Source organism: Protopterus annectens, chromosome 13.part0 (genome assembly GCF_019279795.1).
Source record: "Protopterus annectens isolate FY-2018-M chromosome 13.part0, PAN1.0, whole genome shotgun sequence".
NCBI classification, from domain to species: domain Eukaryota; kingdom Metazoa; phylum Chordata; order Ceratodontiformes; family Protopteridae; genus Protopterus; species Protopterus annectens.
In genome coordinates this window covers 1,339,378,222-1,339,403,618 of record NC_056747.1, presented here as the reverse complement: position 1 = coordinate 1,339,403,618, position 25,397 = coordinate 1,339,378,222, and the positions used below count along the sequence as shown (strand labels likewise).

The 25,397-nt window shown below is 41.5% G+C and overlaps 1 protein-coding gene across 2 annotated transcripts in view; it reads left to right on the top strand.

The window, feature by feature from the left end:
* The window catches only part of SOCS7 (suppressor of cytokine signaling 7), a 939,941-nt gene that overhangs the window by 758,897 nt on the left and 155,647 nt on the right, over positions 1-25,397 (top strand). For both annotated transcript variants that reach the window (XM_044055367.1, XM_044055366.1), the window contains exon 7: positions 4,892-5,020. In XM_044055367.1, the coding sequence (XP_043911302.1) occupies positions 4,892-5,020 (129 nt within the window). The remainder of the gene's footprint in view (positions 1-4,891; positions 5,021-25,397) is intronic.

The window sequence follows — 25,397 nt, the reverse complement described above, 5'->3', positions numbered from 1 at the left end:
ACATGTGTCTTCTAATATAATTGTTTCTACATCACCTGTATTACACCACTCCAACATTTCTTTTCGTCTTACTGTATTTTTAATACTGTTCACATTTAGATTAGTACTAAGCTAACTGCCCTTGCGAGCCATTTTAAGCCTAACCAATTATCCCTTGTAAGACTCAAACCCTGCATCTTTTGTTTGCAAGGCAAACACCGTAACCATTAGGCCACCCTCCCAACTCTTTTTCCACATCACCTGCAAGATCTACTGTAAAATTTTCATTTTCCCTTTTCTTTAGATTAATGGTTTCAAAAGTTCATAGTAATTACTAGGCTGGCTTTCTTAACAGACTATTCTAAGCCTAGCCAATTGCCTTCCCATAGGTGAGAATCAAACACCATACCTTGTGTCTGATAGTTAAACATCTTAACCATTATACCAGGCTTTAATCATTCGTTGTATATATTCTTTTTTATCCATTTCCTTTCTTTCTTCTTTTGTACATGTACATTTAAATTTTCTTTTCTGTCTTTTACCATTTTACCAATATGTCTTTCTTTTTTCTTTTACTACCTCCCAATTCTTGTCTTCTTCATCACTTATTTCGAACATTCTTCCATGTCCTCTCTATTTTTTCCTTATGTGATTCTACTGCAACTAAAATTCCTTTTTTTTTTTTCTGCATTTTCTTTTTTCCTTTTCTTTTTTCTTACTGTTTTTTTTTTCATTTTTGCAATCCAGCCATAAATGTCCAATTTTGTTGCATTCATAATAGTTCAATTCTTTTTTTGCATCATGTCCCATATAACATTTTCTTTTGTCACAGTGTATTTATTTTTTATTTAATGTTTCTTTGACTGGGAAAGTACAACTGCGCACAGGCCCTTTTTCAGCAGAGGTCGAGGGGGGAAAGCCCCAAACAGAAAAAAGACTGTTAAAAATAACCAGTTATACAAACAGTAGTGGTACATATAGGGGTGACAAGGTATAAAGATGGCAGGAAGGAGGGGAAGGAATCCGCCAGGCACATAAGCAGGAGCAGAGCCAAGAATTAGATAGGTGAGATTTTAGGAGAAATTTGAACTGTAGGTGGTTTGGTATGGCAAGTATGTTTTGAGGGATTGATGTCCATGTTCTGGCAATGCGGTTGGAGTAAAGAGATTCACTAGAAAAGTTGTTTGCTTTTAAGACTTGTAAGAGAAATTTGTCAGAAGATCTAAGTAGTCTTTTATTAGATTGAGGTTGAAGTAGGTTGCAGAGTGCAGACACCTGTCTGGGAGGTAAGGTGTGCTCTGGGCTATAGTGAATTTGGTGTATGTGAGGTGGTTGGGGAGCTCAAGCCAGTTTATTTCTTGTAGGGCAGTACAGTGATGGGATCTGTGAGGAGAGTTGGTGGTGAATCTGACAGTTTTGTTGTAGCAGGCATCTAGTTTTGCCAGGTCTGTTTTGTACAGCTTAGTGAGAATGGGTGAGGCATAAAGAAGAGTAGAGTTTAGGTGTGTCCTGGCAATAGATTGTCTCATGGAGTTGGTGAGGATGGCTTTGACTCTGTAGACACAGCCTAATTTAATGTAAACTTTTTTATAGTTAGGGTAATGTGTTTGTCAAATCTCAACTTATTGGTTGTTAACACCAACAAGCTTAGTGTGAGAAACAGGCTCAATTTTTGTGTTATTAGAAGAATGTATAATGAACAAGAACAGGAGATCTGAAGATTTGTTTTGCGAGAAAATCATAAGTGTAGTTGTATTGGGATTGAGGATTAACTGAGCATCAGAAAGCCATGATTCTACCTCTGTAAAGGGTATTTGGGTTATTTCTTTGAGCTGAGAAAGAGGGAGCTGTGCATGTGAGTGTGGAGTCAGTGTATTGTATGGTAATGGCCTGGTAGGTGGCAGTGTGAACCTTGTTGGTGAAGATGTAAGATAAGACGTAGAATGGATCCTTGTGGGACGCCTAATGCGACAGGGAGTAGAGAAGAGAGTTTACAACCTGCTGATGGTCAGATAAATAATTGTGGAACCATGTAAGGATAGAGTGGCTAAGTTTAAGGGCAAAAGTTCATTAAGGAGTTTCTAATGGGAGACTGTATCAAAAACTGTAGACATATCAAGGAAAATGGAGGAGACTAGATGGCTGTTTCTGAAATGGTTGATGGCGTTTGTGAAGCTTAAGAGAGCTGTATTGGTACTGTGGTTGGGTTTAAAGCCATGTTGGGAATTAGTTAGAAGGTTACTGGAAATTAAGTAAGGCATGAGTTGGGAATGGATACATTTCTCTAGAATTTTGGATAGTGGAGATAACATGGCAGTAGGCCTGTAATTGGAGAAGTCAGTAGAGGTGTACTGCCTTTATGTAATGGGGTGATGTAGGAAATTTTGCAAATCTTGAGAATGTACTCCTTCTGTTACGGAGTGATGGAGCTGTTTTAGAGATTGTGTCAGCAGCTAGCCTGAGCTTCTCAGAAGACTGATTGTCAAGCAGCAAGAAGAGTAAGCCTCAGTTTGAGTAGGTTTTATCACGCTAGTTTTTACAGTTTGGAGTTAATTATCAAATGTCCTTCTTTTTCCACAAAAAAACACGTTTTGGGTTATCCCCAGTATTTCACAGCACCCTTGTTAACCTCCACATTTATCATGCTTGGTATATGTGTAATCTTTTCTCTTATTTAAGCATGATATCCCAGCCACCAGTCCATAAACCCCTTTTGTCATAAACTATTGCAATGTCCAGTATTTCTTTACATAACATTTTCAGATGTCCTTTTAAACTCTCTTTTTACCCTTGTTAGAAATTGTACATGAATGTTCTTTTTTGTTTCCCTGTTAAATGCTTTTATCCTATAAAGATTCCGTGGGTTACAGTTCTTTCTTTTTTCATATTTCCTGTAAAGATTCCATGGGTTACAGTCTTTCTTTTTTCATATTCTCCAAGAAAATGTTCCACTGAAAAAACGGTCTCGGTTATAATGTCACATGTTTCTTAAGAATAAATGCTCTTATCTCTTGTGCTTTTACACTGAAAAAAGTTATTAAATTTTCCCACACTTCATAGGTTCATACTAGGTTAGCTGTCCTTGCGAGCCATTGTAAGCCTAGCCAATTACCCCTTGTGAGACTCAGACCCTGTACCTTGTGTTTGTAAGGCAAACACCTTAACCATTAGGCCACCCTCCCAACCCTTCACACCCATCTATTTCTTTGCCTTCTTTACTTTGAATTCTTACCACATACTTTTTCATTTTCTTCTGCCTTCTTTTCTGCTGCTTCACATTTGCCTCCTTTTACTTTGTCTGCGTATGTTTTTTTTTTCATCTCACCACTGTTCTTCAGGATTGTCTCTGCATTCTCCTTTTGAATTTTCTCCATAATGTCCCCCAGGAAACATCTCCTTCATTTTCTGGTTCACCCTGCATCACCATTTCTTTAAGTAACTCATCTCGCAACTCTCCTGACTGAAGAGTTGTAATTATACATCCATCATTTGCTGACTCATCTCCATCAAACAGATTTTTTGGAACATTTCCTCAGAATCCTGCACACATTCTCAGGTCTCAATATTTACTTTCTCCTCCATTTCTTTCACCACTTCATTATCTACTTTTCTCTCCGTCTGCCTCCCTGTTTCTCCCTGTTTTTCTGGGCAGCCTCTATGCCTGGAACGGAAACAGGAAATGCTCCTTCAAAATGGGTCCCACTCACGACATTAACGAGTAGGGGACATTCCCCAGTGCCCTGGCTAAATTTCCCCTAGTACTTACTGTAAATACCACCTCAGGTCTCCCCTGAAAGAGGCTGCTGTCCTAGTAAAACTAACCCGATTAACAAAAGGGTAACTTAATAAATAAATAAAAAATCTGTTAATGGGGAAGCCATCCCTTACCTGTCATCCATATGTATCCCTGTTTTAACAGGCAGCTGCAGTCTGGAGACAGCCTGCATAACTGAAATGCAGTCATTCAGTCTTAAATTCTTTGAGTCATAGTGGCTCATTATGATTGGTTAAATAACAAATACTGTGCTTGGCCTTCGAAAGACGTTACTGAGTGAAGGTTTCAGACTCCTCAGTGGAAGATGATTTTGAACAGTGTGTGTGAAACCTCCACTTTAAGTGTTTAAAATATGCCAGCCCTTATGTTCAAGAGAGGTAATGTTGTTTCATTGGTCTAAACAGAATTATTTCACTCAGTTTGTAGAGTAGAGCTTATTTGAAGTTAGTGATATAAAATTATTACAGTTCAGTGAATTATTTAAGGCTATGATCTGTTAACAAACTGTGTTTTATGCTCCAGGGTTTGATTCCCTCAATGTCCTTTTGCAGACTGTGCGACTCTGAGAAAGTTGTTTAACCAGGCATAGCTTCTGGGTTGACCTGAAAAAGGTTCATGTGGATCGATTCTCTAACAGTTAACAAGTACAAATAAATATATAAATTGCGATAAAAACTTGATGGTAGCAAAGGAGTGTGCAATCTGATGTTGGAAGCTGCTTGTTGATTTTATAAACAGGCAGAGTCAGATTAATTTAAGTCACCTGGCAGGAACTTACTTTTGGTCAGTGAAGGAGGTAGAATGACTGTTGCAGTGGTCAGTGCATCCCACTCCATATCTGTGTAAATAGCTTGTTGAAATTTAAGATGGGCTACATTTAACTGAATGTGTACTAATTAAAAATAACTAGGTAAGACAGGGTGGTGTACAACAGAATAAACTGGGCCAGAATAATATACATTTATACAAGGGCCAAGACCTTTGTGATGAAATTCTAATTTGTGTCATAATGCAGTGTGTAACCTACTTGGTAGCTGAAATTAATCTGGTTTCATTTTATACTGGTATGGAAAGGAGGGATCAGACCTTTACTAAATTTTAATTAACCACATTTTACTTTTTCTTCTTTGTTCTCAGGAACCTTCAGTCTGTGGTGTCATCCAAAGTTTGAAGACCGGTGTCACTCGGTGGTGGAGTTTATCGACAGAGCCATCATGCATTCCAAAAATGGAAAGTTCCTCTACTTTTTGCGCTCTAGGGTTCCTGGTAGGTAGCATTCAGTTCCTCAAAAAAAAAAGTCTGTTTTGTGGTTTGAGTCATCCTGCTCAGAGGGTCTCTTTCTGGCATGGAGAACTTCATTCTTAAGTTCTATTTTTGTCTGTTTGTTTGCCTTGAAACACTTTTTAATTAAACATTTAAAGGATTGTGTTTGCCATCTTGGTCTATTGATGTTTGACCTCAGACAGATAGTTAATCCATCATTTACATAACCCCAGGAGAGCACTAAGCAGTGTGGCATGCAGGAGAAAAAATAATTGCCCATCATTTTATAGGAGGGAAAAGTAATTACCTGAATTTTTGCAATTCTGAAATTAATCTTTGTCATAAAAAATATAGGGCACATTTTAATGTAGTTTAAATTCCATGTGCAACACCTAACTACGTCTTATATCTGTAAATATGTTTTCTGCTGTACATATTATCACTTTCTTATCTGTGTGACTTGTAGAGTGTTTTTTGAGAAGGTCCGTAAAGTATTTTTCATTTTTTTAACATTGCTTTGGTAGCATACAGGTTCAGTTTGTCGCAACCTCCTTTTGTTTATAGATATGAAACACATGCCAGCTTGCAGTAACTTAACTGTGCCTTGTATTGGTTAGCACTATATTCCCAAATATTCCTGGAAGACACTTCATTTTACATACTTAGTTCACGGCTGAGTGTGCTGGACCTTGGCCTTTTTTTAGCCACAACCTTCTCAGCTGTGACCTAGTCTGGCAGTTAGCTTAGAGGACTAAAACCCTGACTTTGTAATGAGCTGCTTTCTCTGCCAAGGGGCCAGGGTTTGAATCTTTCCACCTTTGTCTACTGTGCGAACTTGAGCAAGTCACTTAAACAGTCAGTGCTTTGGGGCATTTTGGGCTAGGCTCCTTAATGGTCTGCTGTACTACATTCCTAGTACCAGACAATGAACAAATATTAGAAGAGAACAGTGCATACTTAAAGTAAAACAGTAAACAGCAGTAAATAGACATGAACATTTGCCATGCGATAGTCTACCGTAACTAGTAACATTAGTAAAACACTTAGCAGTAGAACAGCAGTAAGCAAACATGAACATCTCCTATGTAATAGTCTACCGTAACTAGTAACTTTAGTAATAACAGCAGTAGAACACCTGTAAGAAGAAGTGAACATCTGCCATGTGATAGCCTACCATAACTAGTAACAACACCAGACATGAACATCTGCCGTGCGGTAGTGTAGTGTAACTAATAACATTAGTAACAACATTTAGCAGTAGAACAGCTGTAAGGGGACATGAAGATCTGTCACGTGATATTCTGCTGTAACTAGTAACCTTAGCATCAGCATTTAGTGGTAGAACAGCAGCAAGCAGACATGAATCTCTGCTATTTGATAGTCTACAGTCATTAGTAACATCATTTAACAGTAGAACAGCAGTAAGCAGACATGAACATCTGCCATGTGATAGTCTGCTGTAACTAGTAACATTAGTAATAACACTTAGCATGTGATAGCGTACCATTAGTAACAACACTTAGCAGAAGAACAGCAGTAAGCAGACATGAACATCTGCCATGTGATAGTCTGCTGTAACTAGTAACATTAGTAATAACACTTAGCATGTGATAGCGTACCATTAGTAACAACACTTAGCAGAAAAACAGCAGTAAGCAGACATGAACATCTGCCATGTGATAGTCTGCTGTAACTAGTAACATTAGTAATAACACTTAGCATGTGATAGTGTACCATTAGTAACAACACTTAGCAGAAGAACAGCAGTAAGCAAACATGAACATCTGCCATGTGATAGTCTGCTGTAACTAGTAACATTAGTAATAACACTTAGCATGTGATAGTGTACCATTAGTAACAACACTTAGCAGAAGAACAGCAGTAAGCAAACATGAACATCTGCCATGTGATAGTCTGCTGTAACTAGTAACATTAGTAATAACACTTAGCATGTGATAGTGTACCATTAGTAACAACACTTAGCAGAAGAACAGCAGTAAGCAAACATGAACATCTGCCATGTGATAGTCTGCTGTAACTAGTAACATTAGTAATAACACTTAGCATGTGATAGTGTACCATTAGTAACAACACTTAGCAGAAGAACAGCAGTAAGCAAACATGAACATCTGCCATGTGATAGTCTGCTGTAACTAGTAACATTAGTAATAACACTTAGCATGTGATAGTGTACCATTAGTAACAACACTTAGCAGAAGAACAGCAGTAAGCAGACATGAACATCTGCCATGTGATAGTCTGCTGTAACTAGTAACATTAGTAATAACACTTAGCATGTGATAGTGTACCATTAGTAACAACACTTAGCAGAAGAACAGCAGTAAGCAGACATGAACATCTGCCATGTGATAGTCTGCTGTAACTAGTAACATTAGTAATAACACTTAGCATGTGATAGTGTACCATTAGTAACAACACTTAGCAGTAGAACAGCAGTAAGCAACTGTCTGGCTTGGTCAGAAAGATGAAGTTATGGAGAGGTAGAGTGATAACAAAGAAGTGATATATCCACTATTGTTTATTTATTTATTGAAAAATGCAACCAGTCACAAGCCAATAAAACTAAATCCAAGGTAAAAAACAGGTGAAGGAACCAGCAACCAATGTTCAAAACTCTTCTTTATTCTAATAAAAGCTTAAGCCAATTCAGCCCCAAGAAACAAAAACGGAATGAATAACTGTTGAGCGTGCTTTCCCTTTGTTGAATACAAAGCTTCTTCAGAACAACAATGCTTAAAGAATGCCGTCCTTATATATACAATGTAAATTAAATTAATTGAATAATTGGCTCATTATATTAACCAATAATAATATTAATGATACCCTACACCAAATATAAGCAGAGTTGCAAAAATATGTTGCATCTCTTAGATGCAACAAGTATTAAAACCAATACAAGTTACATATAAATCTAAATATATAGATTTACACATTCTAAAACTAAGAATTTACTTGTTTATACTGCATAATTAAAAACATTAACTGTTGTTGTTCCAACATTAAAACAGATCTAACCAAAATTAAACTAATGTAAAAGTGTACATGAACCATCCTTAATGCTCATAGACTGCAATAAACACACTAAAAATGTTAACCCCCGAAAAAAAAAATATATTGAACGTTGTTAAATAGAAAATCCACATACATGTATATGTAGTAAAGAAAAAGGAAACACTGTAACCAGTAAGGAAGTTCATTGTAATAAATGTACAATTTAAACTACCCTTCCTAAAAGAACATTTTTACCAAATATCATCCAATGTATTTAAAACCCATTCCTTTAACTACTTACAATTTTACTTGTCTTAATTTCAAGACACTATGAATACTAATATTATCATTAAGACCTGGGGGTCTACTGGCATCAGTTTTCAACTGCCAAAATAACTCCCTAAACTCCAGTCTAGATTCCCAGTTGCCCCCCCCCCTTTATTTATTTATTGACCGGGGAAGTCCGACTGGGTCAGAAATCCATTTTCAGCAGAGGCCCAGGAAGAAGAGCTGCACATAAAATGCATAAAACATTTGACAATAGCCAGGTGATTATACATCTTGATTTCTGTTTGGATACAGATAAACACTATTTAGCTAAGTAGATGTTTTCTGATGCACAAATGTATTTGTGTGGTATGGTTGAGTGATTCATTAAGTAGTAATGCCTTGCTGCATTCAGAAGTACACATAATAGGCTTATTTTGTAAAGAGTAGTACATTTACAGTTAGAGGTTTACAGAGTTGCTTTCAGTTAAGGATTATTGAAATTGAGGAAGCGTAATAGCAGAGGGAAGAAAGGGTAAATATTGTGGGAAGAAGTGTCCAAGAAATTGTTATGGCTAAGCTTGTATAGGCCCTAGGGCCGATAGCCTAGTACCAACCTATGAACCAGAGGGAAGAGCTGATAGGAGGGAAGTGGGGGTGGTAGTGGACAGAGGGAGATGATGGAGGGTGTGGGATAGGAGTAAGAGGACAATTTCATTTTAATGTTTATGGCGTAGGGAGCAGAGAGATAGGTTGCTAGGAAGGAGGCTAGTTAGGCAGGGGAGATAGACGGGGGATGCAGAGCAGATAGTGGGGGATGGTAAGTATGGAGTTTGGGGAATGAGGATGGCATGTAGTGAAGCAGAGGGGAGAAGTATGAAAAAGTCTTTAGATAGTATGAGATAAGAGCTAAAATATCAGAGTAGAGTATGTAAGTTTTAGGGGGGGCAGCAGGGACAGATATGGGTGTTGAGAAGATGTTTTTTAAAGGGAATTTGAAGGTCCTAATGGAGTCTTAAGATGCTAATGTGTGAGGGGAGGGTATTCCAGAGTTTTGAAATAGAGTGTAGGCTTTAAAGTGATGGCATTGTTGTCTTTGCCTTGGGTGTCAGTGTGCCTTGAGTTTAACAAGGAAGATGCATGCTCGAAAGGAATTCTGCTTTTTAATGGCAAAAATAGGATGCTCCCGGTTGCTTCTTTCTAGAGCATATTAAGATATTTTTAATTTTAGAAAAGCCGTTGCTTATCAGTATGCAAACCAGCATGGTACTCTGCCTTTTGTTGCTCTTCCCAGAGAGGAACAGTGCTTCGTAAATGTGGCAGTTTGCAAAGTAATGCAGAAGTGAGCAGCTCGGCACTGTATGTAATATACAGCCAGTCTGCCTTTTTTTTAGATATGCTGTGGTGCTTAGTAAGGTGCTAGTGAACCTACAGATTGTACCTAGCGAGTTCTGTAACTTCTGCAGATTGGAATTTGAACTCAGTGCTGTGACTGGTAGCCAGTATTCTAATTTGGGCAGTATTAATGCCTTTGTGTAGAGCTGTGTTTGCCTGTATGATCAGAAGGTGATCTACTTTATAGCAGATTTGTAAATTTTAACAGTACCTTGTGTGTGGCTGCACTAAAATTAGCACTTTGGTCAAGCCAGACATCGAGATCTGTATATCTTCATTGAATCAGTACCTCTCCTGTGTGGATCGGGGATGGACTATCTTAGTATACTACTGTATGGAGACTTTTTGGGGTTTGGGGGACCATGGCCTTGATTTCTCTTTTTTTTTTTTTTTGAAAACTGATATTTTGACTCATGTCACTGAACCAGAGGTTTACTTGTACATGGTGAATTGATTATGTTCCTTGATTGACTTGCAACATATTTTACAGCTGACGGCGTTCGTACAGCCTTGTGTTATATTGCATTAATTTTCTATAAACAAATTGGGTGCTTTGGCCATGTCTTTGAACACAGACAGTAACTGTTCACTGCTTCATATGTATAGTTTTGTAGATGATTGCTATTTTTAAGCAGCACTGTAGCAGTGCTGGGTGTGCCTTATCTGAGATGTGCAGATATTCTGATAGTAGCCTGCATTTAAAGAAAAATGCTTCAACTAGTCAGACACAGCTTTTTCCAATGTTTTGAATAGATTAAAAAACACACAAAGAAAAATCCAGCAAAGCTAGACTTTCCACTGTGCGATACCTTAAACATTTTTTATCAGAGGCAATATGGGATATATGCAAATTACCCCTTAAAGATATCAGGTGTTTCATCTAAATGGGAATTCTGAATGTCCGTGACTTTTTCTTTTACTTTTAAGTCTATTTATGGACAATTTCAGGCCAGTAAAGCCAAGCCCTCTAGCTGTGGACATGCATGTTTTGAACAGGGATTGATAGTATAGACAGAATTATTTAGTGGTCTACATAAGACCTGAAGTCAAATTTTAGAAAAGAGACAACTGTTGAACCTTTCAAAAATTCAGGAAGAATGTTTTTTGCCAGTGAAAGATATATCATATGTGCCGCGGAATATAAAAGTATTACAGAGCTTGCCAGTTAAAGATTTACAGGATGTGCCATGGAATACAAAGGTATTACAGACCTTAGAGAATTAGGGAAGCAGCAAATCGGAGCATTCCCTTACAAAAAAAAAAAAAAAGGAATTTCCTTCAGGCATGGGTTAATGTCAAGGTCAACAGACAGAAGGTAAACTGTGTGAAGAATCCAACACGTTTAATGGCTGAGTGGTTAAGTAGGAGACAGAGGCTGAATTGGTCTGAATGATGAAGTGCTTAGTAAAGAAGTTAACTGCTTGCCAAACAAATATGAAAAAAAAAATGTAATGATTTCCTCATTCTCATTACACAGCAGTTTGAGGTTGTGTGTATTTTTATCTGTACCACTGAGATGGTTACTTTTACCTGTACCATTTAGATGGTTTATCTTGTGCAAGAAGCTTTTCAATTCAGAAGCAGATGAATTTTCCTTTGCCTAAGAAAGTCATTCTGGCTGTTTTCATAGGTTTGTAGGTGCATAGGTAAGTACTAGGCTAGCTGTCCCTGGGTTTGTAGGTGCATAGGTAAGTACTAGGCTAGCTGCCTTGGGTTTGTAGGTGCATAGGTAAGTACTAGGCTAGCTGCCCTTGGGTTTGTAGGTGCATATAAAAGGACTAGGCTAGCTGCCCTTGGGTCTGTAGGTGCATAGGTAAGTACTAGGCTAGCTGCCCTTGGGTTTGTAGGTGCATAGGTAAGTACTAGGCTAGCTGCCCTTTTTGTAGGTGCATAGGTAAGTACTAGGCTAACTGCCCTTGAGTTTGTAGGTGCATAGGTAAGTACTAGGCTAGCTGCCCTTGGGTTTGTAGGTGCATAGGTAAGTACTAGGCTAGCTGCCCTTGGGTTTGTAGGTGCATATAAAAGGACTAGGCTAGCTGCCCTTGGTTTGTAGGTGCATAGGTAAGTACTAGGCTAGCTGCCCTTGGGTTTGTAGGTGCATAGGTAAGTACTAGGCTAGCTGCCCTTGGGTTTGTAGGTCCATAGGTAAGTACTAGGCTAGCTGCCCTTGGGTTTGTAGGTGCATAGGTAAGTACTAAGCTAGCTGCCCTTGGGTTTGTAGGTGCATAGGTAAGTACTAGGCTAGCTGCCCTTGCAGGCCACTTTAAGCCTAGGCAGTTTCCCTTTTTGTGCTTGAATTACTCTATCCCATTTGGTTAGAGACTGGTGTTACCCATCCTATGTGCAATAATTATGAGCTTTTAGTACTTGTTTCTAATGAGGTAGTGCTCTTCCCAGATAAATTGAGTATTTGTATGTGTACAGTAGTCTCTTTCTTTTCCTAGTTGCATAGTTTTATGTAGAACCAGTTAACTGAGGAAAGTTCATTGAGAGGAATAGACTACAGATTTTGTTTGACATTTGTATTCATTTGTGGTACCAGGTGATGCTGAGCTGCATTTGTGGTACCAGGTGATGCTAAGCTGCATGTGTGGTTCCAGGTGATGCTAGTCTGCATCTGTGGTACCAAGTGATGCTGGTCTGTGTCTGTGGTACCAGGTGATGCTGGTCTGGGTTTGTAGTACCAGGTGATGCTGGTCTCTGTTTGTGGTACCAGGTGATGCTGGTCTGCATCAGTGGTACCAGGTGATGCTGGTCTGCATCAGTGGTACCAGGTGATGCTGAGCTGCATCTGTGGTACCAGGTGATGCTGAGCTGCATCTGTGGTACCAGGTGATGCTGAGCTGCATCTGTTGTACCAGGTGATGCTGTGCTGCATCTGTGGTACCAGGTGATGCTGAGCTGCATCTGTGGTACCAGGTGATGCTGAACTGCATCTGTGGTACCAGGCGATGCTGAGCTGCATCTGTGGTACCAGGTGATGCTGGTCTGCGTCTGTGGTACCAGGTGATGCTGAGCTGCATCTGTACTACCAGGTGATGCTGAGCTGCATTTGTGGTTCTAGGTGATGCTGGTCTGCATCTGTAGTACCAGGTGATGCTGAGCTGCATCTGTGGTACCAGGTGATGCTGAGCTGCATCTATGGTACCATGTGATGCTGAGCTGCATCTGTGGTACCAGGCGATGCTGGTCTGCATCTGTGGTACCAGGCGATGCTGGTCTGCATCTGTGGTACCAGGCGATGCTGAGCTGCATCTGTGGTACCAGGTGATGCTGGTCTGCGTTTGTGATTCTAGGTGATGCTGGTCTGCATTTGTGGTTCCAGGGGATGCTGATCTGCAGTATGTTTATAGTATAGGGCTTAGCCACAGGCTGGCATTCTTCCAACAAGACGAAAGGAACACTTGCACAGCCCCAAAGTAGGGACATAGGCACCTCCCAACCCAAACATGTTTTTGGGACAGTGTTATCTCCCACCTCAAGGACATCAGCCGAAAAACTAAATTCTAAAGCAAGAGTGAGTAACTTGTGCTGTCTTCCTCTTGTTTTTGCCAGAGAGAGGTCATCTCCCTCATTGAAGGCTATCAGTGACTTTCATTCAAAGCTTCAAAATAGGTGACTGTCATGTTTTGGTCATTTTTGGCACTTGCCTATTCTTTATCATATTGTTGTGCTTGTTTAGCCTTTTTTGGCTAGAACTGGCTATTTGGTCATTTTTAGGGAACTGATGATGACCTTCGAAAAAAAAATTTTAAACCGATATGCCAGAGAAGATAGGTAGAGAACATCCTCATTGTAATTTACATTATTTTGTCTTGCAGAGGTAACACCTAAGAGTGAATATAAAAGTACAAAATTTTAGGGCTTCTGTAGAATTTAGGAAATCAGTGGTACTTCTTCCCCTCCTACAACAGACTGAATCCTCTGCCAGTGCACAGCAAAGGAAACTATTCAGAGAATCCCAGAGGCAGGATAAGTATAATATGGAAAATCTGAGGAAGATGACACAATTTGTGGGTAGGAAGTTGGCATAAGGGCCTCACTGGTTCAGTTAGGCCTGGGAGTTCTACTCCAGAAGCTGATGTGTCCACCCTTGATCCATGTATCTGTACAGACAGTTGCCCCAAATGTACTAAAAAGGCAAACAGTGTATGACTTTAGCCATGCCTTAGAAGTTTAACAGGTGCATCACAGCCAGTCACCATTTCCCGTACAGGTTGGGGGTGGGGTGTCATCATTCATCAGAGAAGATCCTGCACCAGGTACTCTTGGGATTCTTGGCTTTCTTAGCATTTTAGTGGATTTTCCATCATGTTTGGAGTTCTGTTTCAACCACTGGCCTGTCACTGCCGCTGTTTGGCCTCTAACTCTGCCAGCAGCAACACCCAGGCATCTCATCTGTGGGCACCAGCTGCACAGATGCCTGCTTCAACCCTTGTTTTGTTCGAGTATGAAAGGATTGTAGGGGAGCATGTTCCCGATTAGCAGTGAGCCCCACTGTTGCTTCTTCAGACCATTTAATTTCCACATCAGATATTATGTCATAAGAGAAAACAGAGAGACTCATGTCCAAAAAAGTTGTCTGCCTCTAATGTGGAAGAGAAGGATTTGGCATAGACAGACAAGATTGAAGAGCTACAGTACTAACGGTGATACCAGTAATTTGTTCTGCCTCAGAGGAAATCTACATTATGAAGACTCGTAATTATAATAGGAAGTTTTTAAGGGGGAATGACGCACAAAGAAGATATTATGGACTGCCAGTAGTAGAAGAACCCAAGTCTTCTGCCCTCACCAAGGTGCTGTAAGCCTTTGAAGAAGTTTTTATTACTGTCTCCATAGAACCAGACTTCCACCCTGCTGCAGCCAAAAAGCCTGACTGATTTTGTGGGGTACAAAAGCAGTGTAAAGCAGCTGTAGAGAAACTCCTTGATGAAGTCCAGCAATCGTATCTTTTTATGGTTTCATAGGATTCTGGGTAGAATCAAGACATGAGGTCCAGTATTTTCCCAAATGAGGGGAGGAGACTGTTGGACAAGAGTTTGTAAAAAAGTTTACTCACCTAAACAGTGGCCCTTTTATAGGAAATTGGCATGTAATGATGCTAAATGTAGAAGGAAAGAGGGGTCAGAGCAGATAGCAAGGCCATATAGACTAGAGACGGCAGCATTGGTGCCCACCAGCCTCTTCAGTCTCCTTCTCCTTTCCCAACCTTAGAGAGAGAATATCTAGTTTTGGGGAACATTTGTATTTTGTGGGTAAGAGGAACTCTGGTCTTGAGCCACACTGTGGAGTTCCTCTGTTCCTACCTTTTCTAGGAATGTTACCTCTCCAGAGAACAAGCTGCGTCTAGCTACACCAATCCTCTTACTGAGTGTGCAAGACATATAAGCAATGAATGTAAAAGGTGCATTCTCAAGGCTTTTCTTGACATCCAGTACCCTTCAGTGTGAACGGCTTTGTGGCTGTGAAACAAATTCAGAATACTGACCCTGTAATCTTTCTTCTACTATGTTAAAGAATATCCTTCTGCTTACTATGCACATAAAGAATGTCGTCTTCCATGTTACTGTTCCCAAGCATTACAGACCGTACTGGTGTTCCGAAGAACCATTGAAAAATGTTCGTCCATAATCACAGTGAAATGGTTATACAATCGGGCAGAGTTGTCTGTTGCTTCATGACCTACTTTTCCCCCCATTAACATTTAGGTGTTATTTTACTTGGGTAGCTACATCGATAGGTAGCTCTTTAAGTAGGTAGTTACACAGATAGACAAGTAGAGAAGTAGATGGCTATCTTTTGTTTACTCAGTATTCAGCTTTTGTGGCTCATCTGCTCACGGAGAGGCTGTGTGTGTGTGTGTGTGTGTGTAGAAAAAAAATTTAAACCTGAATACTGATCGTGACTGTACAGTGCATTTGTTGATTGTTAGCAAGTTGATGAAATTTGAGCACTCAATGTTCGGGTTTACCAGTCCTAGGAAGATGTACAGTTATTTCACTAATTCTGTTTGTAAGGGGGGATGCCACCCTTCTCAACCAGCTGTATCTTGCACATAAAGAGTGGGGTGTTATTTAAGGGGGCCAGAGCCCCTACGTGTAAAATTTGAAAAAATGCAGGTAAGTCATACAAGTAACTTGATGGACCGCATTGTGTTTAGTGTAGTTACCACAGAACCAGTCACTGGCACCTCTGAAAATACCATGGCAGCTGTTGAATTGCATTGCTGCCATGTTATTTTGACAGGTATGGAGACAACACTAAAAGAGTCAAGTGTTCTTCATTACTGTTGACAGTGTCTCAGTCTTTGCAGGAGACCTCCCATTTTCAGTTGATATCCTTGCCCTTTGGCCTTTTGTTTGTACCAGATTTTTCTCCTGTTGCTTGGTACGAGTCTTTACACAGCTGAGGATGAGGTGCATCTACATCTGTCCATAGCTGGAAAGCTGCCTTATTCAGGTATGTCATCTGGGAAAGCTGCAAAAAACCCTTAGCTATACTTTTATTTCATTCTAATCATGGGCATGTTATTGAAATGTTAGAAAATGAGCCTGTCACCTTCATACAGCAAGACCTTTGTAAGAGCATGTAGTCTGAGATTGCTAACAAATGCTAGGTTAATCTTAAAACTGCAAGCTTTGATGTTGCCTCTGAAACAAGGAGATTCACCTAAAACCCAAATTTTACAAACAGATGCCCTACGCAGACCGTCTCAAAAAACTGCAGCTTTCCTCCGTCGCATATAGCCTACTCAGAGGCGATCTCTGCCAAACACACAAAGCTATGTCAAACCCAGAGCTGTTGGACATGCTCTTCTTAAAGAAATCCCAATCCCTACGAGCTACACATTCTAGGGACCTAAACCTTGTCACCACAAAATAAACAGAACATGCTGGAGGGATAGATTCCTGTCCTAGAGACTTCCCATACTCTGGAACAAACTACCTATCTATGTCAAACAAAGCTCTTCATTAGCACTCTTCAAGAAAAAGTCTTGATGATTGGATGGGAGATGGGAAATTCACCCCGGGGATCACTTCTGTGATTCTGCTCGACAGTGGCACAGGAAAATAATTTTCTTGGGTGGCGAAATCTAGGGTACCTTTTGGCTAGGCTTATATAGGCCCTAGGGCCAATAGCCTAGTACCTACCTATGAACCTATGAATACTTCCATAAGGCACTGCAGTACATGTTAGCATCTATCCCAGTGGTCCCCATGAAGATTAGTATCTGAAGAGCCTCCGGGGCTACCCTCAAAGCACTGTTTCTAATAGCACAGAATGTTTCAAGTTAGGACCACACGGTCAGTTGTTCCTCAGGTAACTCACATATTACTGGAGGCCAGGAGGCCTAACACATGGAAGTGGTTCCTGGAATACCTGTATGACAAAAAAAAAAACAGGATCCAGCTATGTCTTGTGCTCCTGTAGTGCTGCAGTAATTTTCTAAAACTTTTGTTCAGAGCATTAAAGTATCTGTCTGCAGTCCTAGCCTGCCTGCCTTTGGATGCCCCCCCCCCAACCAGGTTTTCCTCTCTGCTGCTAAGCGATTTCTGAAAGGTACCTTGCACCCGAGATCTCCTAGGAGAGCCATTCCTCCTCCATGGACACCCTTTGGAACCTGCCACTTCTGCCAGGAAAATCTCAAAATAGTGTACAAAGAATGAACTTTCCGACCAACAAGGCTGCTATTAACAGTTTATTAAAAGAAAAAAATGGTAAGCACTTTTCACAAACTAAATCGCTTCTTCAGAACAAATACAAATTTCTCATACAAACAAATCATTTAAACAGTTCGCTGAAGCAAATTAACTCAGTGGCAGCGATCACGTGATCTAAGAAATATCTTAAAGATATATGATCATTAAGACCGGGATGTCTGTCCGCTCTCAATGTAATAATCCATTTCATCTCGCACTGTTTGGTTTTATTCCTGATGTCACCACTTGTTATACTCCGGCTGATTATCTCCAATACAAGAAACTTGAAACAATGATTGCAGTACTCTACAACAGAAGGAGGAAACTGATGTGGAATAAGGTTAAGTCCCAAGACTGAAAAAACTCCCTTATCAGCCTCAACTAAAAGATGAGATCCCTTATCAAATCCTCTAACGTTAGCTATGAAAACAGAATTGCGGCAGATAGTAAAGACAACCACAAGGCCTGTAGTTATGTAAAGAAAATCCATGGCAATACCCAGATTTGCCTGGTCCCCCCACCACCACCACCACCAAGAGACCAGTCAGAATACAGTAGATTGCCAGGCACCCACTGTTACTGCTGCACAGGTTAAAACAGCACTGTCCAAGGCCAAGAATACAGCTTCTATGGGGCCTGACAATATCCCCGGCTGTGTGCTGCATGAACTACAGACTGGCACCTCACCTGTGTGCCCTCTTCAATCACAGCCTCACCTCAGGTTTTGTCCCTACCGCATGGCGCACTGCTACAGTCATCTATCTCCACAAAGGATGAGCGACTACTGACCCTGGGACCTAAGTACTTCACCTTATTCTGCATCAGATTCCTCCTTCTGTTGTACAGTTTGTTTATGGCAGGGGACCACCAGATTGGCTTCCATTTTATGGAGGAGATCATCTTGGTTCTATTGGGTATGGCGAGATCCATGCATTTGTGTACATGTTCGTACGATGCATTGGTGTATGATCCAGCGGTCATGCAACTTTTCTCCAATTGCATGGGTGCTATGAAGTTAGCCACCTCTGTTTTTAGGAGCCCAAAGTTAGCTTTGGAGAAGTTTTTCATGGTGGTTAGTTTTGTGTGTGGGGGGGTTGGGGTGAGAGGGATGTGGATTTCCAAGGTGATTAGTTTGTGGTAGGATCTAACCAGGAAGGAGTTAACTACTGGTGTAGAGCAGCAGTCGCCCATGTTAGTAATGACCAGGTCAAGGATGTTGCTGCCTCTAGTGGGGGTAAGAACGAGCTGGTCCAGGGGATTGGAATTAATTAATTCCAGGAAACGTTGGGCAAGTGTATTGGTACATGAGTAGTTTTCCCAGTTAATGGAGGGGTAGTTGAAGTCGCCCAGTATGAGAGTGTTAGGTTGGACCCTAATATTCTCCAGGGTGCCTAGGAACGTGGAGTGTGAGTCTTGGGACATGGTTGGGGGCTTATAGCAGGCTATGACCTGAATTGCTGTCTTACCCAGTGTTAGCTGTACCTGAAGTATATCTGATGTGTTATGTTGGGCTACCAGTCTGGAGGTGTGCGCATCCTTTATGAATATAGAAACACCACTGCCTTTGGAGCTTCGGTCTGAGTTCTGGGGCTGAAAGGTGTGGAATGAGCTATAGCCTGGTAGTGCAGGGGTGCTTTCTGCTGCCTTGAACCAGGTCTCTGTTACAGCACAAATGTCGATGTTCTCCATTTTAAGGAGTGCTTTGAGTGAGTGCATTTTGTGATTTAGACTTCTAGAGTTGAGCAACATGACCCTCAGATTACATTTGTTTGTAGCTGTTACGGTGGTAATTTGGTCTTTGGAGCACCGCCTAAAAAGGCACTATAGGGCTGGCAAGTGCCTTGACCAGTATCCGAAAGCCCAGGGGTGAAAGATGCAGGCCATCTCTGGCAAAGCATCGAGGTCTGTCAATCATGTTGTCCCAGGCAGACCGATACTGGATCCCCTTAGAATGACACCAGAAACTTAAGTCAGTTGTTGAAATCAATCATTTTCTGCTTGTACTCTGGTATCATTCTGGGTGATGGTAGGAGGCTGCTCAGGGCTAGGGTCATACCCGCCTGAGCTACATACTCCGAGAGCTCCTCTGTCTCTTTTCATGTAGTCCAGGGAGGTACTTCTCAGGTCATTCACACCTACATGTACAGTGACAGAGTCATATTTGTACCTGCTGTTGAGGGACCTGAGTGCATGCGTTATGTGGTGGATCGTGGCACTTGACAGGCAGCTGACTGTTGCTTTTTCCTTATTCAGCCTAGTGAGTGGGACATCAGTGTGCCTCACTATTGAGTCACATTTGACTAGTGTGTTGGGCATGCTGTTTTGCCTTAGAGGCTTTGATTGAGTGGCAAACTGTTTAGGAGAGTTATGTGTCTCGTGATTAGTGTTGTGTTGTGGTAGTCGAGTGCCTTTCTGCCTTGGAGTTCTCTGCTGTTTGGTTAGATTTTTATTGAGAGCCTCCGCGAAGATGGATGTGTGATTTGTGTTTTTATGTGAAGGCAGTGCTGGTGTGTGTTCTGGAGGGCTATGTGTTCCATGTGGTGTGGTGCAAGTGTTGACCTTCTCCTCTTGGCCAGCTATTCCGGTCTTGGCTGGAGAGTGCGTGGCTTCCAATTTGGATATATAAGTGCATGTCTTGTAAGTCTGAGTGCTGGAAGGTAGGAGGAGAGGGTTGTCAGTTTACATGAGGCAGTCGCTACATTGCCTCTGGATGCCCAGGTTCACCAGGTTAATAGGAGAAAGAACGGGGAACTGATCTTTAGACATGCCTGGAGGGGTGGGCATTAATAGTAAGTACTGGAACTGTTTTCTTGTAGAACGTTTAGTGCTGGTAGCACATTTGTGTGCTACAATAATTGCTACAAGAATAAGCTAGTAAAAGTGCAGGAGAGGAGAGAACTAGCAGATCTAAGAGAAAAATTGAAGAGCAGACTTTTTGGCACCCTTCAGAAGCTTACAAACAGTCCTGGGTACAGCAAATCTGTATATGGACTAGGCTAGTTACAGGAAAGGTGGGAAACAAGTGCAAATGAGGGCTTTTAAACCTGAAAGTTGAAAGAGATGGAAAAAAACTGCACACATGGCCAATAAACTACAATTTCTGGGCCAGAAACCACTCCTCTTGTGGTAGGTAGGCTACCTAGTGCTTACCACTCCAAATGATAAGCTAGAAGGCTTCAGGGCTCAGAAGCTTACAAACAGTTCTGGGTACAGCAAATCTATATCTGAACTAGACTATAGGTTCATAGGTAAGTACTGGGCTATCTGCCCGAAGGCATATATTAGCTCAACCGCGTTGTGTGGTATTCACCGCCCCTTTGGTAATTTCCCTAGGCCCTTGATCTAGCAGCTAGTACCCTTGGCCCCTATCTAGTAGAGCTGTTGGTATGATCCCTGATGTGAACTTTCTGTTTCCCATCCACTCATCAAGGTTCCTCTTGAAGAGTGATAGTGAGGGGCTCTGTCTTATGTAGATCGGGACCTTGTTCCATAGCAAGGGAAATCTTTGCAAAGGGAATTTATCCCTCCAGCATGTTCTGTTCATTGTTGTGCTGAGGTTTATATCCCTAGAGCGTGTAGCTTGAGTAGATTTGTTTTGCTAAGATGGAGCATGTTCAATAGTTCTGGGTTGGACATGGATCTGTATGTTAGACAGAGATCGCCTCTGAGAAGGCGGTATGCAACAGAGAAAAGCCTTCGTTTTTTCAATCCTGCTGCATGGGGCAACTGTTTGAGGCCAGTAATCCTCTTAGTGAGGTACCTCTGTGGTCTCTCCAGCTGCTGGAGATGCCTAGCCAGGTACATTCCAATTGGTGCATTGTACTCAATAATGGGTTTGATGAGGGAAGAGTAGAGGGGCACCACTACATCCTTAGATCTTGATGCGAACCCTTTCGTGATCGGATGGGTCACACAGAAGGATTTTCTAACCACCTTGGCAACATGGTTATCAAAGGAAAGCTGACTATCTACTTGGGTCCCCAGATCCCTTATTACTTCTTCAGATTTCAGGGGATTACCTCCTGTGTGGTAGTTCGTGGGTTTTTTCCAAAGGGGATTACTACACATTCTTTAGCATTTAGCTTGAGACCATGGCTTTGACACCATGCATCAGTCTCATTAAGGCCCTTCTGGAAGATATCCATGTCGGCCAGAGATTCTATTGTAGCACCCAATTTGCAGTCCGCAAACTTGGTCAGCCACAGCCCTTCAGTGCTTGCCTGTACTTCTGAAAAGTATATGCCAAACAGGAGGGGCCCCAGGACAGAGCCCTGAGGCACACCACTCGTTACTGGCCTGGATTCGGACATAGATCCCGCTACTCTTACTTTGTGGGATCTGTCTGAGAGCCAGTTTGCGATCCATCTTGTGACGTAAGGTTTTATGCCCAGGTTGGTGAGTTTTATCAATAATACCCGAATGGGGAATGGTGTCAAATGCTTTAGCAAGGTCAAGGTAAGCCGTGTGTACCTCCTTTCCCTTATCTATTGCCTGAGTAACTGTCTCAAAGAAGTCCACCAGGTTCAGGAGGCATGATCTGTCCTCCGAACTGTGTGGGGTCAAGTGTTTGGAGGTTCCCAATCTCTCCATTTATGAGCTCCATAATGATTCGCTCCATTGCCTTACAGATCAGACTGGTCAGGCTTATTGGTCGGTAGTTCCCAGGGTCGGTTGTGGGCCCACCCGTGTGCAGCAGAACTACCGTTGCTGTGTGCCATTCTATGGGCACATATTCTGTCGTGAGGCTGAGACTGAACAGGGTATTCAGATGCAGGGTTAATTCATTTTGGAGCTCATGTATGACACAGCCCAGGACACCATCTGGTCCCATGGAGGCAGTGTTTCTAGCTTTAGATAGAGCTTTATTAACCAACGTATCAGTAATAATTGGAGTTGCACAATCCCCTGGAATAGTAATAGGCTTTGTAGATGGTGGGGGGGGGGGGGGATTTGCACTGAACCTGTCAGCCAAGATGTTGGCAATGTCAGTGGGGTCAGTGTATTTTGTTCCATTTTGTACTAGCTCAGAACAGACCTGAGCGTTGCCATTTAGGTTTTTGACATAACCATAGAAGGCCTTATGGTTATCCTTGGCATCCTTGGCAACTTTCTTTTCAAAATTGGCTTTAGTTGACTTGATGAGGGCCCTCAATTTCTTACTAATGCTGATCAGGGATGATTTTTCTACTTGAGATTTGGCCTTTTTTTGTATAAGTCTCCTCCTTTTATTGTATAGTTTGCTTATGGCCAGGGTCCACCAGACTGGTTCCTTCTTGCTTGAGGAAGAAGTCTTGGTTTTATTTGGGATAGCACGGTCCATGCAATCCTGAAGATGCGTATAGAGTGCCTTGTTGTAGGATTCTGCATCCTGGATATCATTATCCTTCTGCAAGGGAATAGTGAAGCTTTCCACTTCTGATGCAAGTAGTTTGAAGTTTGCTTTGGAAAGGTTTTTTACAATGGTTTCTTTGACTGGGGGAGGTGGAGGGGTGAGGATGTCCAGGGTTATCAGTTGTGGTCTGATCTGACCAGAGGGGGAGTGATAACGGGTGTGGTACAATGGGCGCCCATATTTGTGATGACTAAATCCAATATGTTGTCCCCTCTAGTGGGAGAACATAGCAGTTGTTCGAGGGCATTTGAATTTATAAATTCTATGAACCGCTGGGCATAGGAGTTAGAACTTTGGTAGTTCGCCCAGTCTATACCAGGGTAGTTGAAATCACCCAAAATTATGGTGTTGGGTAGGACCTTTATATTTTCCAATGCCTCAAGGAATGCTGAGTGAGCATCTTGGGACATGGTGGGCAATCTATAACAGGCTACGACTTGAAATGTGGTTTTGCCTGCTGATAGTTGCGCATGGATGATCTCTGGGGCATCGTGCTGCGCCACTAACCTGGAGATGTGGGTATCCTTGATGAATATGGATACACCCTCCGGCCTTTGTATTGCAATCCAGTAACTGAGGCCAGAAGGTATGATATGAATTGTAACCTGGTAGTGCTGGGGTGCTCTCTGGAGCCTTGAACCAGGTGTCCATCACTGCACAAACATCGATTTTCTCCATACTGAGGAGTGCCTCGAGTGCATGCATTTTGAGGTTGAGACTTCTGGCGCTGAGTAGCATTACCCTTAGTTTTTGGTTACCTGTGCTGGTTACAGTGGTTGGTTTGTCCTTTGAGCCTTGCCTAAAAAAGGCACTATGGGGATGGCAAGAGCCTTGGCCAGTATTAGAAAGCCTAGGGGTGACAGGTGCAAACCATCTCTGGTGAAACAGCGAGGCTTGTCTATCATGTCATCTCAGGCAGACAGACACTGGATCCCCTAAGAATGACACCAGAAGCTTAGTCAATTGTTGAAATTGATCATTTTGTCTTTGTATTGTGGTATCATTCTAGGTGAAGGTAGTATGCTACTCAAGGTCAGGGTCATACCAGCTTGGGCTACATGATCAGAGAGCTCCTCAGTGTCTCTCTTCATGTAGTCCAGGGAGGTACATCTTAAATCAGTTACAGGAAAGGCGGGAAACGAGCGCAAAAGTGGACTTATAAACCTGAAAGTTGAAAGTGATGGGAAAACTGCCCAAACGGCCAATAAACTAAAATTTCTGGGCCAGAAACTAGTCCTCTTGTGGTAGATGGGCTACCTAGTGCTTGCCACTCCCAGTGATAAGCTAGAAGGCTTCCCTCCAACACAGAAAGGCTTTGGGGGCTCAGAAGCTTACATACAGTCCTGGATACAGCAAATCTGTGTCTGGGCTAGACTAGTTACAGGCAAGGCAGGAAACAAGCTTAGAAATTTTTTTTTAACACAAAAAAAAAAAAAGGCTAAAACAGCACTAAAAACAATTCAAGTGCAGTGCAAGCTAGCACACTTGAGTGTGTAGCAGTATTAAAGCAAATACAGTTTAAATAAATGCAATTTATTCAAACTATATACTGAACTAAATTCAGTTATTGTTTTATTCAACTCTGAACAGTTAAAAAGTGGCAAAAATGTACTTATTAGCTTAGCTCTGTATTCCCAGATTGTTTGAGAAGCACACTCAGTCAGAACAAAAGGAGATTCTAGCAGGTTTTTTTTCACTCCTGTTCTTTGATCTTTTGGAGATTTAGTAGTTTATTCTGAGAATTTCTGTCTTTGCAACTTACTATGTATCATGTGGGCTAATTCCCCTATGGTATGCTCAGTAACTGTGCTCAGATCCTTGTGTTTTGCGTACCATTACTTTGTGTGTCTGTTAATTCTGTGGCGTATAGCAGCATTTGTAGAAAAAAAGCAAGAAACAAGTGACTTAGGCATTTAGCTCTACAGTTAAGTGTGTTTCACTATTTTAAATACTAAGACCAAGACTTCTTTCTGTGGCAAGAACCATTTGGCTGCTTTCCAGTTAGCAGTCTACTTTATATACCAGGCACAGTGTTAGGCATAAATCCCGTTTTCAGGAGTAACCTTTGACTGCAGTTTGCTCAGTGTCTCAGAGTATGCAGTGAAGGAATGTCTAGTTTGCTACTTTCTTCCTTTTTGTGACAAGCACTAGATTGTATTGTTAGCATAGTTTAGTCGATCGAGTGTCTTTTATCTAGAATTTGCCATCTAATTCAGGCATATAAGAGAGCATAGGTATTTCTACAGATGAATGGAGACTTTGTATCATTCTGTATTTTCTGTGCGTAGGGAATTTGAGGGTTATGTGGCAGTAGAGTGGGGGTGCTTGTTTAAGTTACTGGAGAGGCAGATAATTAGTTCTGAATGGCTGTCAATGTTTTGACTCTCAAGATTGTGAGTCATCAGAATAGCAAAACTCACACTTTTCTTAAGTTCTGTGTTTTTTTTTTTTTTTTTTAAGGGGCGTGCATCCCCTATGTGCCGCTTGTGGGGGGGGGGGGGGGTTCAGACCCAAAACTTTGCCTCTAGAGTTGCTGCTTTTTGGGGTAGGGGCAAAAGGCATACTTAAAAAGAAATACAGCTTTCAAAGAATTATGATTCACAACTCTGTC